Source organism: Phycodurus eques, chromosome 12 (genome assembly GCF_024500275.1).
Source record: "Phycodurus eques isolate BA_2022a chromosome 12, UOR_Pequ_1.1, whole genome shotgun sequence".
NCBI classification, from domain to species: domain Eukaryota; kingdom Metazoa; phylum Chordata; class Actinopteri; order Syngnathiformes; family Syngnathidae; genus Phycodurus; species Phycodurus eques.
In genome coordinates this window covers 23,097,250-23,116,790 of record NC_084536.1, presented here as the reverse complement: position 1 = coordinate 23,116,790, position 19,541 = coordinate 23,097,250, and the positions used below count along the sequence as shown (strand labels likewise).

General features: G+C 41.1%; 1 protein-coding gene across 4 annotated transcripts in view; it reads left to right on the top strand.

The window, feature by feature from the left end:
• Positions 1–19,541, top strand: part of LOC133410446 (calsequestrin-2-like) — a 33,679-nt gene that overhangs the window by 9,318 nt on the left and 4,820 nt on the right. For 3 of the 4 annotated variants that reach the window (XM_061691631.1, XM_061691632.1, XM_061691634.1), the window contains exons 2-6: positions 13,108–13,245; positions 14,896–14,921; positions 15,007–15,539; positions 18,227–18,311; positions 19,166–19,266. In XM_061691631.1, coding sequence (XP_061547615.1) covers positions 15,303–15,539; positions 18,227–18,311; positions 19,166–19,266 — 423 coding nt within the window. In that variant the 5' untranslated portion in view covers positions 13,108–13,245; positions 14,896–14,921; positions 15,007–15,302. Of the gene's footprint in view, positions 1–3,783; positions 3,862–13,107; positions 13,246–14,895; positions 14,922–15,006; positions 15,540–18,226; positions 18,312–19,165; positions 19,267–19,541 lie in introns of those variants that run through there. The other variant, XM_061691633.1, reaches the window with a different exon arrangement.

The following is a 19,541-nucleotide window of genomic DNA, read 5'->3' as shown; positions in this document are numbered from 1 at the left end:
GAAAACTTCGTTCACAAATTCTTTACACCAAGTGTCACCAACATTTAAATACAGTAGCGTATTAGGCCGAGGTGACTCAAAAATAAAACGGGCTTTATTCCTAAAACGTTTGCTTAATATTGTTGTAACCCGTTATAACATCATGCACAGTTTAAACACTAGCCCTGCGCTAAAAATAGGAAAATAACAAATCTAATTCAAAACGATTTAAATGTATTGCACACAAGTTTAATAAAGCTTGTCATAAGTTTTAAGAACAGTTCTTAAAGATTCAATGCTGGACTGATTATTGTACTAAAAATTTAAATACAACTGAATTATACTTGCGCAGGCTATGTGTACCACACTTGGAGAATCACTGCAATAGACTATTAAGAAAATGCAATTAAATGCACATTTCCTCGAAGCCAATAAAATCAAAGCCCCACAGAAGTCGGTCTCATCCGTTTTCTATACCTCTTGTCCTGTTCAGAAACAGGAGCCGATCCAATATGACTTTGGGCGAAAGGCTCCATCTGGTCGCCAGTAAATGACAACAAGGCAAATATAGAGACAGACATCCCCTTCAGAAGTCACTTTATGGTTCGTGTGGTCATCAGCAAAGTCACAAGAAGTCCAAGCATCTGTTTGAAGATACCCAAGGACGACTTCTAATTCCAACCATATGAGATGTCTTTCACAAGAGAGTAATAAACTCATTTTGTTGCTGTGTCTGACATCCAACTATATATTTTGTTGTTGTTGCGTTTCTGTTGCTTTTGACAAGGATTACATAAAGCCTTGGCGAGGTTTTATTAATCTGTTCAAATGCAGAAGAGGATTGGCTGCTTGCAGCCTTCTTTACTCTGGACGCAGCCAACCGAGAAGTCACATTCATGACCTCACTTATCGTTCATAGATTACGTACTTCTGCGTTTTTACATTTGATACCATGGATTTCTTCTTTTTCAGTCGTGAGTTGACATTCTAAGAAGCAGCATGGTATGTACAGTATTGTTATTTAGATGGTGACTCACTGCGCCAGTTCTCATGGAAATAAGTTAACCCAATGTAGTATGTACTTACTCAGGAACACGTTTTTTAATTTATTATTATTTTATTTTTTTTATTTGACAACCTCCCCAACCCCCTTTCCTGACAAGGTTTAAGGCAAATAAGCAGCAGATGATTACAACCCCCCCCCCCCCCCCCCCCCCCAAAAAAAAACCTCCACTTCCTCATTTACAGTGAGGAAGTGTGCAGTCTTGTCCTGTGTTATTGTGACTGTGACCACATGATGTGTTGCACGGTGCATCATTCTTAAAATCATTGGGTTATCAACAACATGACAACAACACCAATGAGGTCCCATACGACGTCTTGGGAGGTAATATTTTGTTTGTGCAAAGCATTTGAAACGCCACTCAGTATGATTCTACAATCACCATATTAAACGTCATTAAACAAATACCTTATTACGTGTGTTCATCAAAATGGAGTCATTATTATGTTTATATAGCTTTTGAATTTGTTCTCATTAGACTGTGTAAGCATACCTAATGTTTTGGATCCTTTTTTAAAAGAGGTATACAATACCTCAGTTGAAGGACAACTGAAACGTTTAGACGAAGTCGGTATTCTTTAAAATAATGATTCAAAGAAGAATAAACAGTGGAACACAATCCATCCATTCCATTCTGAGATGCTGGTCCACCTTTGATGTGTTCCTTTTAAAAAAAAAATAAAAAATTCTGTGAGACATAATTGAAACAATCGATAAAACACATAAAGCCCTGTACCACGCACAGGTACAGTATTCATCCACCAGTCAGATATTAATACAGTCACCATCTGATTTACAAGTACCGTTGCACACTTAATGAGTTCTGCTTGTGTGCTGTGTCAAGACTTGCCAACTTTACAATGTACGTACGGTGAAACACAGAGGAGGCTCGCTTATTGTTCTGGGGCTGCTTTGCCACATCCGGGACGCAGTGTCTCGAATCTGTGCGGTGTACAATGAAATCTCAAGACTCTTGAGGCATTCTGTAGCAAAGTGTGCTGCCCAACAAAACTTCCTCTCTGCCACAGGCCAACAGGATAAGGACCCAAAACACACAACTAAAACATTAGAGAAGAACCATATTAGAGAAGGACCCCTTCTAACCTGACACAGTTGGAGTGGCCAAAATTCCTGTTGACAGGTGCAAAAGTCTTATCGACAGTTACACAAATCTGTCTTAATTTACATAGGGGAAAAAGAAAATTATGGCTACAGCATAGATGTAACGTGCACACAAAATGCTACTTTGTGGCCTTGAAATACTAACTTATGCCCCCCCCCCCCAAAAATGGTGGTACAAAGTATTTTTCCATTTACTATACTGCTTATCCTCACAAAGGTCGCAAGTGAGCTGGAGCTTCATGGTCCTTTTCACCTACATGGGCCTTTTCAGATAAATCAAATACATTTTGAATTAGGAAAAATGACATTGTAGATTTTTAAAACGTTAATTCCTCTCTGAGGAAGTACGTAAAGGACGACAAGTACGTACCACTTTCTAGAATTCCGGCTCACTTAAATTATGACTAGTCAAAATGACGTAAATATCTCCAACTGAAGATGCAGATACAGTACATACATATATATGTGTGTGTGTGTGTGTGTAAATTAGGTAAAATGTGTAGAAACAAAGAACTATTCCAGCTTGATATCATGAACTTGAACTTGAGGGCTGTATTTTTTCTGAAAATGTTGCTGGAGGTATGTCACATTGTTATGTAGAGGGTCAGCGCGCCTATTCTAGAATAAAAATACAAGCGTAAACAATGCCCTATTGTAATGCTACGTTTCTGTTTATGATCCCACAGGAAGAAACGGTGTGCTTGCATTCCCGCATGCAGTATTAAATCTTGTTTCGATTGACTTTCATTTTTAACTCTATTCATATTGTCACTCGGCACAGCACCTCTCCTACACGTCTTAACCTCCGCCCTCCCTCTCTCCCTCGCTCTGTGTCTCGCTCAAGAGGAAACCCCATGATATTGTCCTGGTGGAAAACTACTGGCATTCAGGGCCAAGCTTTGTTCATTGTCTCATCTTGGATGGGCCAAAAACACGGAGCGTCTTCTGTAACGAATGCTGCAAACAACTTCAGTAAATTTATTAGTCAGGGCTTTTCATCGAGGGGTATAAACTTCGGAAGTAACACAAATAAAAGCAAAAACACAAAAAAATTAGTGTGGAGATTATCGATTCACAAATTAAACTCAAGGCGACCTGTTTCCTAGCCTGAAGAGCCACTGACTCGGATTGTTTTCATCGCGAGGGCTGCTGATCATTCGCTTGAAAAGCTCTGAGGCACTGCTTAATGTCGTGCTGCATAACAAATGGAATGATTTATCGATAGATCGATAGATGCATGATTAAGATTGTGTTACTGTTTGGGTTCATGTCTGTCAAAGGGAGAATATACACAGGTAACCACAAGCCGCGTTCTTTGTTTTCAGTTTGTCACCCTTTTCACGTCAGGACACGAAATGAACCCAGTTGAGGGTGCAGGCTGTAGTTGGAATCAATACTTAAATGGCGATTTACTCCTCAATCAGATTATGTTCTCATCCAGACATCAATTTTTAATCTGGTGGGGATGTCTTTGTGGCTGTGAGGTTACCCAGCAACAACTCCAGCTCCTCTAGGGAACCGTATGTAACTGTACACAGTCTCTTCTGTGTACAGTATTCTGGGTTCACAGTAACATCCATCCATCCATACGTTCTTATAGTGCTTGTCCTCATTAGGGTTACAGGTGAGCTGGTGCCGATCCCACCTGACATTGGGCGAGAGGCGGGGGAACACCCTGGACTGGCAGCCAATCGCATGTAAAACAAACAACTATTTTCACTCACATTCACACCTATGGTCAATTTAGAATAACCCACAACCTTTGAACCTAACAGGCATGTGTTTGGAATGTGGGAGGAACCTGGAGTAGCCAGAAAAACAAATGGAAGCACAAAGAGAACAAGGAAACTCCTCACAGGAAAGCCCAAACCTGAGATTTGAACCCAGAACCTGAGAAGTGTCAGACAGCCCGTGCTAACCACTGCCCTACCGTGCTGCTCAACGGTGACATGCAGAGTTACTGGTTCGAGTCCTGCTATCGATATAAATGGCAACTACTTGGAGATTTCTAGTCTGCTTGCTGGCTACTGCCGAGGCGCCCTTGAGCACCGGTTGCACGGCTCTTTCAATCTGAATCTCTCCTTGCATGCCTGCATGTAATCTGGTTCTCTGTGTGGTGTGCAACAAACTATACAGCAGAGTGTATGTTGAATGTCCCCTTGCAAGACTATAATGAATATAATAAAATCTAATTAAATAAAATCATAATGAACTCACTGTACAATAATGCTAAGACTCTCCTGTAAAGGGGCTTCTTGGCCAAATAGAGCCCAATAAAACACACTGCTAATCTCTTTTGAAGAGTCTCAGTCATCCGAATCATGTAGATTATTTTTCAGGAGCGATCGTAAAAACATCCTTTGGTTATTTGTTTATATTGAAAAAATGTGTGTGTGTGTGTTGTGTTCCAAAACATCTACATTTTACGGTCATAAAGTCAGTTCCAGGCATTGTTTGAGGTCGGCGAGGTTGGCATCGTTGAATAATGACATGAGAAAAATTTTGGTGTGGCGGTGGAGATAAAAATCGGTTAACGTTAAAAATCTTTGCGTGTGTAATGTACACTTGCTTGATCAGAAACGTTGCTTGTTGTCACTGTTGCCGGGTTTTGTTTCATATGCTTCTACATTCCGTTTGTGGTCCATTTCCATTTGTAGTTATCCACTGATCAATGACCAAATTTCAATTTACATTTTTCTCAGAACTGATGTCATGCATTTGAGTCAGTCCCTTTGTGCTTTTTGATAAGACAGAGCGAAGATGTCGACTGTACGGGTTAGCATAACTGGCTTGCTGACGTTTGCTTGTCGCTTGTTGTGATAAAAGGGAGTCTCGTATGTGTGTTTGTTTACATGAGGTGTTGATTCCATCAATCCGTCTACAGCTCTTGTCCTGGAGCTTATCCCAGCTGACTTTGTTGCGAGAGGCGAGATACACCCTGGAATAGTTGCCAGCTAATTGCAGGGCATATACTGTAGCTATAGACAAGTTAACATTCACATTCACACCTATGGATAAGACTCTTAAATGAATCGAACGTGCATGTTTTGAGCATTTGGGAGGAAGCCGGAAATATTTGGGGGAAAAAAACCACTGCGAAAATATGCAACCACTGTGAAGACAAGATTCAAACCCAGAACTGTGAGACGTGCTAAGTGCTTGGGCAGCGTGCTGCGGTTGATTTCGTGTTTTCGGAAAATTTGTTTTGAATGTTAGCCCAGCTGACCAGCGGAACACAATGCGGTCACACTGTGCTCTTGACAGGTGTGATGGATTTCAAAACCCATTCAGGAGAATCTTGCCTGGGAATATAGTTCGTGGACCTTAACAGCATTATTTTTTTAGAAAAAACGTAAATACTAGCTGGGAAACAAATTATTTTCAAAGTCATTAATTTGTAACAGGGTTTGAAAAGGAAGCAGGCTTTATAATCATGTTGTCACATGCTAGTGTGAAGTTGGCTAACTCATTTGAACTGTCCTCAAGCGTCTCCTGGATCTTGGATGCTCGTCAAGAATGTGGCAACGAGAGGACATCTTCTTTCTCCCAGAAATTTTTTTATGGGAGTGGCAAATCTGCAACCAACACACATTTCCAGTATTCCCTGAAAACGGATCTCTGATCAAGGAGCGGTGGCATTCCTGGGATTGTGCCAGTAAATGTATTTATTAGCCCCTCGATGCCACAAGGGAACGTGCTAATATAAGCTGGAAAAGCATTCTCGGGGGTGCTTCATATTGCATGATAATCTATTGCATGCTTCCTTTCTTTATTTATGATAACAGCAACGAGGCAGAGTTGTTCAAATGTTGGTAATACGCTTTGTTGATATGGCAAAGTAGTTTGAATGAGTCTTGTGAGTTATAATATACTCATGTCGAGCAAAACAAGCCTTATATCTTTATGGCATGGGGACTATGAACTCAAAACTTGAAAATGTAGGTGAAGGTGAATGGAAAACTTAAAAGACACGTGAGTGACGCCTCAGGTTACAACAAAAAGTATGTTTATGTTTCAGCTGTCTGATCTTTGGACCCTTATCATTTTCTTGTCTTTTTGACCCATCAGACTGGGCCTGAATGTCTCGTGGCGCTAACGATTATCTTAGCATAGCTAGTCAATTTAATTCAAGTCGAAATTTTTATAGCACCAATTCGCAGTTATCGCAAAGCACTTTACGCCTGGAGTCTTGACAGTATGTCAAGAGGAGGGGTGATAGTTCAACACAGGCTCCTACTACTTGTGAAAGGCGAAAATGAACCATCAATATCACAGAAATATGACCACCGTCACCTGACTATAAACCAGCCATGACCCCACGCTTTATCAGAGAGCAAGGTTTTAAGTTTGCTCATAAAATAGTGAGATTGTGTACACCATCCGGACCAGATCTGGAAGATGGTTCCATAAGGGAGAAACCTAATAACTGAAAATTAAGAGTCAGCAATGAGTAGTTGATAGACTGTGGATTCGCCTTCCACCTTTATCTTAATTAGCATGCAGTAATTAGCCACACTTTATTTTGGTGTTATCGAATTGATTAGCTTCTAATTGCGAGTTTTCCACGGTTGATAAAATCTAGTCTAGACACTGTCTGAAATGTTCAAATTATAAAAATATTTTTGGTTAGCCTTCGGGCTATGACAAACACTTAATAAGCATACGTACATTTTTGATAGGGGTGTTTTATTGACTTTGTAAGGAGGAAGGAGCATGGGAAATAGTCTAATTAGTCATAAATATATACAACTTTAGTTTAATTAGTCGTTTTGCTGTTACATCGATAAGATTATTCTAGAATGTTGTCTCCCATTGCTACTGATTAGCATGGCACGGCTAGTTAGCTTGCTACAGATGTAAAAATCGATAAGTAAGTGTAATTGTACACACATGAGGGAGGCGGCACGGTGAAAGACTGGTTAGAGCGTCTGCCTCACAGTTCTGAGGTCCGGGGTTCAATCCCCGGCCCCGCCTGTGTGGAGTTTGCATGTTCTCCCCGTGCCTGCGTGGGTTTTCTCCGGGCACTCCGGTTTCCCCCCACAGACCAAAAACATGCATGGTAGGCTAATTGAAGACTCTAAATTGTCCGTAGGTGTGACTGTGACTGCGAATGGTTGTTTGTTTCTATGTGCCCTGCGATTGGCTGGCAACCAGTTCAGGGTGTACCCCGCCTCCTGCCTGATGATAGCTGGGTTAGGCTCCAGGACTCTCGTGACCCTTGTGATGATAAGCAGGCTCAGAAAATGGATAGATGGATAATTGTTAGGGAAATTGATAGATTGTTGATTAGCGTTTATGCTGTAACCCATATTTAGCTGTGTTAGCATATGGTAAAATATATGACCATTTTCTTTCGTAATAATGGTGAGGGGGCTTGAAAAATCAGAATATAAATAAAAAATATACAGACACATTTTGGTGTTATATATACCTGAATGTTCTCTCCTCGCGGTAACGATTACCATAGTGTAGCTAGTTAGCTTGCTTCAAATGACATAATTAAAAGTAAATGGCTTCATTTCGCTTAATTGTCTTTCTTATTTTCAAAACTCTGATGTAGTCATATTGTTTAGTTATAAGAGGGTATAAATATAAAAATATATAAAAATATAAAACAAATATAACTATAATTTAGTCATTTTGTTGTTAGAATGAGCTTTTTCCCGGAATGATCTCGTCTGACGCTAACAATTAGCTTAGCGCAGCTAGTTATCTTGCTAAAGATGATCAATTTTAAAAATAAACAGCCATATCTCAATTAGCATATGGAAAACTCCGATGGGTGTATTTTGTTGACTTTATTAGGGGGAAAGAGCTTTAAAAAACAACAAATATAAATTTATTTAGTCATTTTGTTGTTAGAATGATCAGATTAACCTCTAATGTTGTCACCTGATGCTAACGATTAGCTTAGCACTGCTAGTTAGCTTGCTAAAGATGATCAAATTTGAAGTAAATACCCATAATACTTTTATTAGCATACAATGAACTATGATGTGGCCATTTTATTGGCATTATAAGACGGTAGGAGAGTAAAAAAAAAAAAAAAAAAAGCGATATAATATATACATACAAAAAAACCAAAATATCCAATAAAAATATATAACATGCATAAAATGTACTTAAAGCTAAACCTTTTCAAATATTTAAAATGAAATGTTGCTTTTGTGTGTGTGTGTGTTCTGCAGTTTTTCGGAGTATTCGAAGTGACTAAAGTGTCACTTCTTATCAGGCGTGTTCACCGTCATTAAAGAGTTGATTAAAAGGCGGAGCTGAATGACGGCGTGGATGACGGTCTGTGTGGAAAAGTACAAGGGAATCATTCCCAGCTCAGGTCAAGAAAGTGAAAGATCATCAGGATCACTGCATGGGATTCCTGGTTAAGTGCTTGCCAAATGACCAGGTGAACAAACAAGGGAGAAACAAAGTGGATATTCTAGTCATTTATATAGTTTTGTGTTACTCAATAGCAAATGTGTTGATTAATGCACACGTTATGTTAGGCATGCGTGTGAAGGTGACATTTATATAACACGCCACATGAACAACCATCCACTCTTTTCTGCAAATGTCAGCTTTGCCTCGGGGGTTGCGTTGTTGTTGTCTAGTCCGACGACCGCAGTTCGAACGGGCCTCGTGTGTTATGTCATAGCGCCGCCGGTTTGTTGAGCCCCTTAGTGTGTTTGCACCTCGCTAGACACGCCACACCAGACCAGTGCTGACTCGGCAGTGCATCGCACGACGCCTTTGCTTTCTTTTAAGTTTGTTTTTTAATATTGAATACAGAGCAGTGATCCACGCAAGCCATTAGAGGTCACACAACTGCAACCTCAACTTTTGATTTGTTCATATGGTAAACTTCTCAAAATGACGTTGAAAAAGGTCCGGATCACAATTGGCAGTGGTGGAAGTTAACAGCTGATCAGCTGGTAACTATTACCAAGCAGATTCAACATTTAAAAGCTATTTGGAATTAACATTGTAGATATCAACAACGTCTTTCTGACTTGTCGTTGTTACGTTTTGAATAGTTGGAAGTGTCATTGAAGATATCTGTAACGTAATTGTGAGTAGTTGGAACGACCGATAGAGATAGCTATCATTCAGTTTTGCTCTCTGCAATGTGATTTCACCTGGGACAAATGACGTCACTTTTGCCATTCATCTGTATGGAGTTTCTCATTACAGATATCTACAATTCAATTGCAGGCATCCGCTAATATGAATTACGGATATCTGTGACTGAATTGTAGATCTCTGTCACTCCAGTTTGAGAAATCCACAACATCATCTTGACTCATCATGTCGTTCAAACTTAATGTAAGATAACTTAGAAGAGACGTAGATATCTTGAAGTGAGGTGAATTAAAGGTATCTTGACCTGCAATTATGACTAGTCAGAATCACATTGTAGATATCTCAAACTGCAATTACAGGAATTCTCATAGCAGATATCTGCAACTGAATTGTATATCACTCAATCAAAAATGTAATAAAATAGCTAATAGAAAAGAAGGCTTGCGAAGCCAGCATTCTCGCACTTGTGGTGCATTTTTTTTTCAAAATCAAATCATCTGTAAGCAATTTATTTTTAAGGGTAATGTTGTGAGATGATTTTGAAATTAAGTGTTTTGGCATCATAGTTTGGGGTACAGTGGTACAGCATTGAGATAGGAGTGACTCGACTTATCAGTTTTTCGAAATACAAGCCAATCGACCAATCTTTTGCTTTCTTTGTCTTGCAAGCTCAGACTTGAGATACGAGCACATTTTGGTGGCAGTGAACTCAGCTCAACACACTTTACAATAAGCAGCAGAACAAGTCATCTAAAAAGAGGCTTCGTGCTGTTTACCGTTACTCCCAGTTGGAAATTGACTGTCAACTAATAGAAGTCATATAAAACTAACGGTATCAAACCTGGCCGACTGGTTAGCACATCCGCCTCACAGTTCTGGGCACCGGGGTTCAAATCCCGGCCCCGCCTGTGTGGAGTTTGCATGTTCTCCCCGTACCTGGGTGGGTTTTCTCCGGGCACTCCGGTTGCCTCCCACATCCCCAAAACATGTGTGGTAGGTTGATTGAAGACTCTAAATTGTCCGTAGGTGTGACTGTGCGTGCGAATGGTTGTTTGTTTCTATGTGCCTTGCAATTGGCTTGCGACTGGTTCAGGGTGTACCCCGCCTCCCGCCCGAAGATAGCTGGGATAGGCTCCAGCATGCCCGCGACCCTACTGAGGAGAAGCGGTAAAGAAAATGGATGGATGGATGGATGGATGGACGGTATCAAACCTTTTGTATTTTAAAACAGCCAAACTGCCTGAAGAAATCCCCTGCTCGCTTAATGCTAATGCTGATTAGCATCTATGTTTTGGTGCTTTAACCCTGGAAGGAATGGACTGAACACAAATGGTTCAGCAACAACATGTTGGCAGACAATATAACATTACTCGGTGTCATATCCTCTGCGTAGAATTACTAATATTAATGCCGTACTGATGAGCTCTGAGAAGTGTTGAACATTGGGGGTGGGCGGGGCGGTGGACAATTTGTTTCCAAGGGTGAAATATTGTTTTTCATTGTGCATCACCGAAGCGATGTGTGCCCCAGGCAGCAGACGGTGCACCTTTCCACGCCACTGCCCTGTACCAGCGACGTATGTTGCGAATGATCAGCAGCTGGCTTACTCGCAGGTGAGCAGTAGCTGTGCATGCAGGCAGGGGAGTGGCTGTCAGATGGGGGTGAGCTGAGGAAGCCAGTACTGAGGACAGAGGACAGACAGCTCGTGACAGAGGACAAGAGCTATAGAAAATGGATGCATTGATAGAAATTAAGGGAAAGATATGGAGTGACCTCAAGCAAAAGTTAAGTTGGCTTGAATTGGAGTTTAAGCAGCAAAAAAATGTTTTGGGGCTGTGTGTCATTTGTATGTCATGATTCCAAATATTCCGGACCGATCCCCTGGTGTCCTTTCAACAGGCATTGTGTCGTAACATCGTTTTGGTCAGTGGGAGCCAAAAGCAAAATTCCTGAGGTTAAAAAACAGACATCCGATTCCTGTTACTATTAAGTTGCCATGACACTGGAATGACCAGACCCGGAAAAAAAAAGTTGACCAGCAATCAGAGGTAGAAAGCTCAGTGTTTGAGTTCTTGTCCAAAGTTATGATGAGCTGGCAGCGGTGCACTAAATCATATTTGATTTGCATTACTAGAACAGTGATGTGTGCCAAATAAGTCACATTTCATTGCTTGTGTTTTTATTGGCTCTGGTTAGCCGGCCACCACTCACTCCTTTAGCATGTGGAATTTTCCAAGCTGCGAGCTCAATTCCACTTTTAGCTTTACTCCCTGTTTATGTGTGTATATATGTGTGTGTGTGTTCATCTGTTTGTTTGTGGTTATGGTTTTGTTTATATTATTCCATTTTCTTCATTTTTGTTTCAGGGCCCTCCCATTGCGTTGCGCTGCACAGCAAGAACATAATGATCTGGCAATAATCAGAAGCACACGCACACACGCACGCACGCACACACACACACACACACACATAAATCAAGTTTCAAGCATTCTTGTCAGCAGAAACCGTGCCGGAGTGTCTTTGAGCAAGACAATGGAGTGTGGGATGACTCCGGGGCTCTGCTCGTATGGCCGACACTGATATCGCGCGGTGAATTACCACAAACCACGACCTAGTTTCCCACAATTTGCCTTTACAGTATGTGTAACTTAAAGACATGCAACAGTATGAGGTCATTTGTTTGCACCTTTTGCCTGGAGAAACTGTTCCAAAGCTGAGTGCAAGCAGGACGTGAGCAAATCCCAACATTGTCTTGTCTTGGGCTCCCCCTGTGGGTACATTTCGTTCAGTAACAAAGCGGAAATGCAGTAAAAGGCCACCCCGAAGTAAGACGTTTTTAATTTGATATCATTTAATCATTTGTCATACATACTTTCAGCAATTTATTTAATAATAATTTAATTCAATTTAAAAAATATTTTCTATATCGTCATACGCATTCACTGATCCTGTAGGTTTTTAAGAATTAATTTAAAACTGTAACTATATTGGAATTTAATTGGATGTATTTTATCCACATATTTATAATACTTACAGACTTTTACTAGCACTCACATATGGAATCTATGAGTTTAGTAATTTGACAATCCGCTCACACCTTAAAAATATTATTTTTTTATGATTTGTGTACTTACCTACCTATTATTTAATTTGATATGATTATTTATAGATTTGATATTTATAATTTACATACTTGATATTTATATTAGGTGGCACGGTGGCCGAATGGTTAGCGCGTCAGCTTCACAGTTCTGAGGACCCGGGTTCAATCCCCAGCCCCGCCTGTGTGGAGTTTGCATGTTCTCCCCGTACCTGCGTGGGTTTTCTCCGGGCACTCCGGTTTCCTCCCACATTCCAAAAGCATGCGTTAATTGGAGACTTTAAATTGCCCGTAGGCGTGAGTGTGAATGTTTGTTTGTATGTGCCCTGCGATTGGCTGGCAACCAGTTCAGGGTGTACCCCCCCTCCTGCCCGATGACAGCTGGGATAGGCTCCAGCACGTCCGCGACCCTAGTGAGGCGGCTCAGAAAATGGATGGCTGGATGGATGATATTTATATTATTTGTGCACATTTATAGATTAATTTATTTTTCCATATATAAATGTATATATCCATATATATCCACTTAATATTAATGTTACTAATTCACATTTATGGATTTAATTGAATTTTTGTTCCATATTTTATTGTATTTTATTATTCATACTATTAATATTGTTATTGAATCACATTTATGGATGCAATTGAAAATGTATTCCATATTTAATTAGATCTTATTTTATACACATTTACGGATAATTTATGCTTGTTGCATATGCTATATTAATTCTTTAATCTCAGTGTTTCTTGTTGTCTATGCTTACAGCAAACATTTGCGTTCCTGTCAGCCATTGCAACCTGAGTGCTCTTCTGCAGGACTCCCCGCCGTTCATTTGCCGTGTTTTGGATCATCACCGTGACAACGGGAAGTGCAATGGGACAGCTGGAGGTGACCCGTCATCAGGTATTTGTTATTATTTGGACGACGTGTTTGATGAATGACGCCTAACGTCACTAAAGTGCATCATACTGACAAATGAACCCTAATTCATAGATGTAGATTTGATGCATATTTAGGATGTGCGGGCGTACCTAATGTTGTGTCCATTGAGTGTTCTTAACCCATTCTCCGATGACTCGGGAGGAGAATGGAGGCTAAAACAGAGCAAGTTAATGTTATTAGTCCCTCTAAATGAAAATGTCTGCTGTGGGGGAAAAAAAAGAGCAATATGTTGTCCTCAAGTATATATCCGTGGCTCTGTTTGGTTTCTTTCTTTGGATTAAATAAAGTGCTGCTTGCTGCTTGTTTACGGCTCTCGTTGCCTTGACATTTTTCTTCTGTGTTTTTTTTTTCCTGCTTGTTTGTGTGCCTTCATTTTTGTCTTCCCTATTGTCTGTGGGTCTTTTGCCTTCACTTTGGTCTTTTGTATTTATTTCCGGCGGGACGGTGGACGACTGGTTAGAGCGTCAGCCTCACAGGTCTGAGGACCCGGGTTCAATCCCCGGCCCTGCCTGTGTGGAGTTTGCATGTTCTCCCCGTGCCTGCGTGGGTTTTCTCCGGGCACTCCGGTTTCCTCCCACATCCCAAAAACATGCATTAATTGGAGACTCTAAATTGCTCGTAGGCGTGACTGTGAGTGCGAATGGTTGTTTGTTTCTATGTGCCCTGCGATTGGCTGGCAACCAGTTCAGGGTGTACCCCGCCTCCTGCCCGATGACAGCTGGGATAGGCTCCAGCACGCCCGCGACCCTAGTGAGGAGAAGCAGCTCAGAAAATGGATGGATGTATTTATTTCCTTCTTGTTCCTGTTGCCTTCACTTTCCTCTTCTGTTTTATTTCTGCTTGTTTGTGTGTGTGTGGCCTTCATTTCTGTCTTCAGTAATTGTCTTCAGTAATTATTTCTTGCTTGTCTCTGGGTCTTGATGCCTTCACTTTGGTCTTTAATGTTGTCTATAGTTTTTTCTCTTTCATCTGGAGTTTTTTTCTGCTTGTTTCTGGGTTTTGTTGTCTTCAATTTTTTCTTCCACAAGACCACTGTCTGTGGTCTTGTGGCCTTTAATTTTGTCTACAGTATTTCTTTTCTACTTTTTGTGAGCCTTGTTACCTTTATTTTTGTTTTCCATAATCCTATTCCGCTAGCTTATCGGTGCCTTCTTTTTTGTCTTCTGTGGGTCTTTTTCCCTCCGATCTTGTCTTCTGTATTATTTTTTTCTGCTTGTTTACTGGTCTTGTGGCCTTCATTTCTGTCTTCAGTATTGTCTTCGGTGTGTATTTGTTGTTTCTCTGTAGGTGTTGATGCGTTCACTTTTGTCTTAAGTATTATAGTAGTATAGTAGTTTTTACCTCTTGGGTGTGGGTCTTCTTGTTTTCAGTCGCATCTTTAGTATTTTCTGTTTGTTGGTCTATTTACTTTCACGTTTGCCTTCAGTATGTTTTTTTCTTGGTTTCTTTCTTGCTGTTTTCACTTTTGCATTCAGTATTGATTTTTTGCACACACCTGTTGGCAGATATGAACTATCAACTAAAAGACTCTGCCGTTATCTCCTCAAAGCGCTAAATCACATATCCACTTTGTTTCTGGTCCTCTCCCAAAATAACCAAACCCCCCTAAAGCTCGACATCACAGCTATCCAGCCACCGTAAGCCGCCTCTCTTTCTCACTCGGACGTCTATTTTTAGCCTTCAAACAACTGCTCTCCTAAAAATGGGCCTTTCCCTGCACAGGCAGAGGTGGAGCGCCGCTATGTATGGTTTTCCTTCTCCCCGTGCGGCCCCCTCCGCCGGCCGGACCGTGCTTTCCTCAGTCGAGGCGTGAAGGAGCGAGAGGAGCAGGGCGAAATAAAGGATGCATGCAAAAGTGGGATTTCTGGGGACAACTCGGGACCACTGATGGACCTTTTTCTTGAATCTTCACATTTCCTCTTGTAACCTTTCTCAGGCCCAGTGTGACCTTTGCGACTATCAACTCCAACCGCAGTTTTGGGACTCTTAGGAGCTTGTGGACGCTGCAGTTGTGGACAATGCTTTCCCTCTGGTTGTTCCTGCTCCCGTGCCTGGGCCTGGTGCCCGTGGCCCCGGCCGAGAAGGGCCTCGAGTTCCCGCAGTACGACGGCAAAGACCGGGTTCTCGACATCAACGACAAGAACTACAAGAAGGCCTTGAAGCAGTACAACATGCTGTGCCTGTTCTACCACGAGCCCGTGGCGGACAACAAGGAGCAGCAGAAACAGTACCAGATGACCGAGCTGGTGCTGGAGGTAGGGAGAATGAAGCATGATGGGTAGAAGAGGGGGAGATAAATGTAAATATAACGCAGGAGACATTTTAATGCTTACACATGAAGGATTGGACATGCTGTTTGAAATTCTCACCATTATTCATTGAATGCAATCAAAAATGTAATGCAAATGCTTAGGCATCCATGTAGGGCTGCACAGTCGACTGCCATTCTATTGGTTTATGGGGGATGGGGTTGCTTATCACTCAACAAGCAAATTCAAAATTCAAAATGTGCGACAGAAAGTCTATTCCATTATTTACTTTCAAGTGCACGCTGACACCTGAAGGCCTCATTGTTAGATCAGGAGGAGGGAGTCAAATTGCAAACAGACCACTAGATGCCACTATAACAATATCGTGAGCTGTAAATTGCTTCACGATATTGGAGCTCACCATCGAAAACGTTGTAATGTTTGAAAGAAGGCACGTGCACAGACATTTTGGAGGGGGGGGGGGGGGGTGCCTCAAGCCCAAAAAAAGGACACCCATTGCCAAAGTAATTTATTATTTTTCACAATGCAAAAAAAAAAAAAGAGTAGTATGTAGTTAACGTATTTCTATTAACACAATCACCACAGTCAATAATACATCTGTGATGGGATATTGTGATTTCCTAGGAATGTTGTAGAAGTGATCATTTAAAATGTAAATGCCTGCAGATTGCATATTGATATTATATTATTATATTATTGGAAAGGGTAAAAAAAAAAAAAAATGTCCTCCACCAAAAATTATATATATATTTTTTGTGATGATCTTATCAACCCATATACATTGCCTCTTCAAGATCATTGACCACACGGAATACTGTGTACAGATTAAAGTCAATCTCCTTTTGAGTCACACACTGTTGGAAACAATGTGCATAATGCATCTCATGTTACACACAGAATAGTCTTGACCTCTTACTTCATGTTGACTTTAATCCGATGCCAGCAATACACACTTGATATTCGCCAGTGTACTCGGCCATTGTACAGTATTACATACAGGTACAATAAGTAACCTTGTAGTTCCATAGTGTGTAGCATTATAGTGCAGAATAATTGAGGGGCAGAAATTCAGCCCGACTGTACCTCTGTTTGTGATCCACATGCATTGTGATACAGAAATAAATTGCAGTGTCAGAGCCGGATGGTTTGCGTTGGAACGGCTGCCGCACTAATACTTTTGTGTTATTTTTAGAACAATCTGGCTAATTATGTAACTGTGTCGCTGTGCCCTCCAGGGTACAACAATCTTCCCTTCATCTTTTCACTAAGTGGCTGTCATTAAAAGACCATTAAATTATGTTTCCAATTCATCTGACACATTTATCACTTTTTTTTTTTTTTGTCCTGTTCGGTTGTTAGGTCAAGCAGAATGGAAAATCTGTATCCCTTTTATGCCAAAACAGTTTTACTGTGTCACGGTGGAGATTTTAAGCTTCCGCTGTGGTATTATATTTGAGGTTTATTGAGAATCAGACTTGATCAGTCGAACAAAGTTTCTTGAAGGGAGAAAAGAAACAAAGCCAAGAGACAAAGCACTAATTGTAAACAGGATGAGAGAAGGAAATCATTCCATTATCTACAACAATGAAACGTTAAATATGAGTGTTGCTTGGGGCTGCAGTGCTACACCCTGTGAGGGAAGGACAGGACAAGCTAGAACAGGACAAGGAAAGGAGAAGAAGCATGCAGGACAAGGGTCGTGAACCCGGCTGTACAACTGAAGTGTGGTGGCATTAATTATGTAAATTATAAAAGTCTACAGGACGAGAGTATAGGTGAGGGGATACACAAGCAATTTGCATATTCATGAGTTATTTGTCGCAATAAGTGCGTGACCCCACACCCAGTGAAAGAGTCCCAGGGGTGTGTGCCTGCGGATACATGCAAGTGAATTGATACCGTTTTAGATGCACAAAGACTGACAGAAGTGTCCTGTAATTGCTGTGGCCGCACCGCGACGGCTGAGGACCCCACCGGCTAAATCGAGGGGCGGGATCGGGCGCAGGGGTCCACCCGAGAACAGCCCGGCGGACGGGACACGTCGCACACCGAGGGACCCAGGGCGGTCCGCCGGCCCCACCGAGGCGCTCCGACAACCGGCCACCCAGCGGGGACCGCGGGGACCCAATGCCACCCCCGTAGCCAACCACCCCACCCCACACACCGCCCCACAGTGGTTCCGAGATCAGGAAGGAGTGAAAAAAAGTCCTGCCCCCACAGACAGCGGAACAGCAAACACAGGGACAAGAGGAGAAGATCCCCACAGTATGCATGTGTCTTTTTTACCATGCAAACCGATCTAAAATGTGTGAAAATAAAAACAAAATAAATAGAATAATAAAACAACAACAACCTCGACAACAAAGAATATAGAATTCCATTGTTTACTTTCACACTTATGAAAGTAGTCTTGCTATTGTCAAATGTCAGATGGCACCCTACTCAGGCAAAGGAATCAAGAGTCTAACTTAGCATGTTGAGGAAAGGTGACCAGCTATCTACGTGTAATTGATTTTTTCGTTCTGATGATAATATATTTTATGATGAGATTAAGCCACTGATTGATGTTAATAGCTTGTTTGTTTTTCCAGTTTAATAGAATTGTTTTCTTAGCGGCAGCTAACGCGACAAGCAATGATTGTGAATATTTATCGCTTGTGTTTAACATGCAGCTCGTGGCTCAGGTCATGGAGGACAAAGACATTGGCTTCGGAATGGTCGACTCCCAGAAAGACGCAAAGGTGTCGAAGAAACTAGGCGAGTAGATTGTCCTCCACGTCAAGTTGAAGATTGCAAAACTATGATGCAACTACATTGCTTCACCACTGACTACATGGCAATGGTTTATAAATGGTCAATATAATCCAATAATAATAATGGTAATTATAATCAATAATATTTTTAGTGTCTAAATAATTGTATTCACATTTCAGTTCTGTAAGTCTTTGTAGTATATGAACAAATGGGGCTATTTTCAATCATTGAAGGTCATTTAAGTTAGTTTTACTTTAAGGTTAATTGAAGACTCTAAATTGCCCGTAGGTGTGAATGTGAGTGCGAATGGTTGTTTGTTTGTATGTGCCCTGCGATTGGCTGGCAACAAGTTCAGGGTGTACCCCGCCTCCTGACCGCTGGGATAGGCTCCTGCACGCCCGCCACCCTTGCGAGGATAAGCGGCTCAGATTATGGATGGATGGATGGATAGTTTTACTTTATATATTTAAATGTATTTAAGTTTATTCAATTTTACTTTTACTTTTAGTCTTAACACTAAAAAAAAAAACAGATACTCAACTCTAAACGATTTACAATTTGTGTACAATTGTGTATTGAACTTGTTGGGCCATTGAAATCATTTAGATTTATTTGAATGTTCTTTGTTTTGTTTTACCTAATTTTGTCTTATTTAAATTACATTTGACGATATTTCGTTTTATTTTTAATGCCATTGTATTTACATTTCAGTTTTGTAAGTGCTAGTCTGAGTACATGAAGTTATCATTTCCCACTATTGTATTTTATTCTTTTCTTATACATGTATTTTATATCATTTTGTTGTATTTTATTTGAATTTTATTATTTTTATTATTTTATTTCATTTCCCACGGAAGGCCTGGAAGAGGAAGGCAGCGTGTACGTGTTCAAGGCCGATCGTGTGATTGAGTTTGACGGCTGGCTCTCTGCTAACACGCTGGTGGAGTTCTTGCTGGACGTGAGTCGACCCACTCAAAAAGCCCCAAGTTGAAGCCTTAACTTGAAACCCTAACCCTGGCTTGGAACCCTCATTTAAAACCTTGACACCGGCTTGAAACCAGACTTTGAAAGCCCAGCCCAGGGTCGGAAACCCCACTTTGAAACCCTAACCCTTTCTTGACATTATAACCTAACAATTGAAGGCCCAACCCAGCCATTGAAACAAATTTGAAACCTTAACCCTGGATTGAAACTCTATCAGAAGTGTCAAACTGTGCAGCCTGATGCAATTTA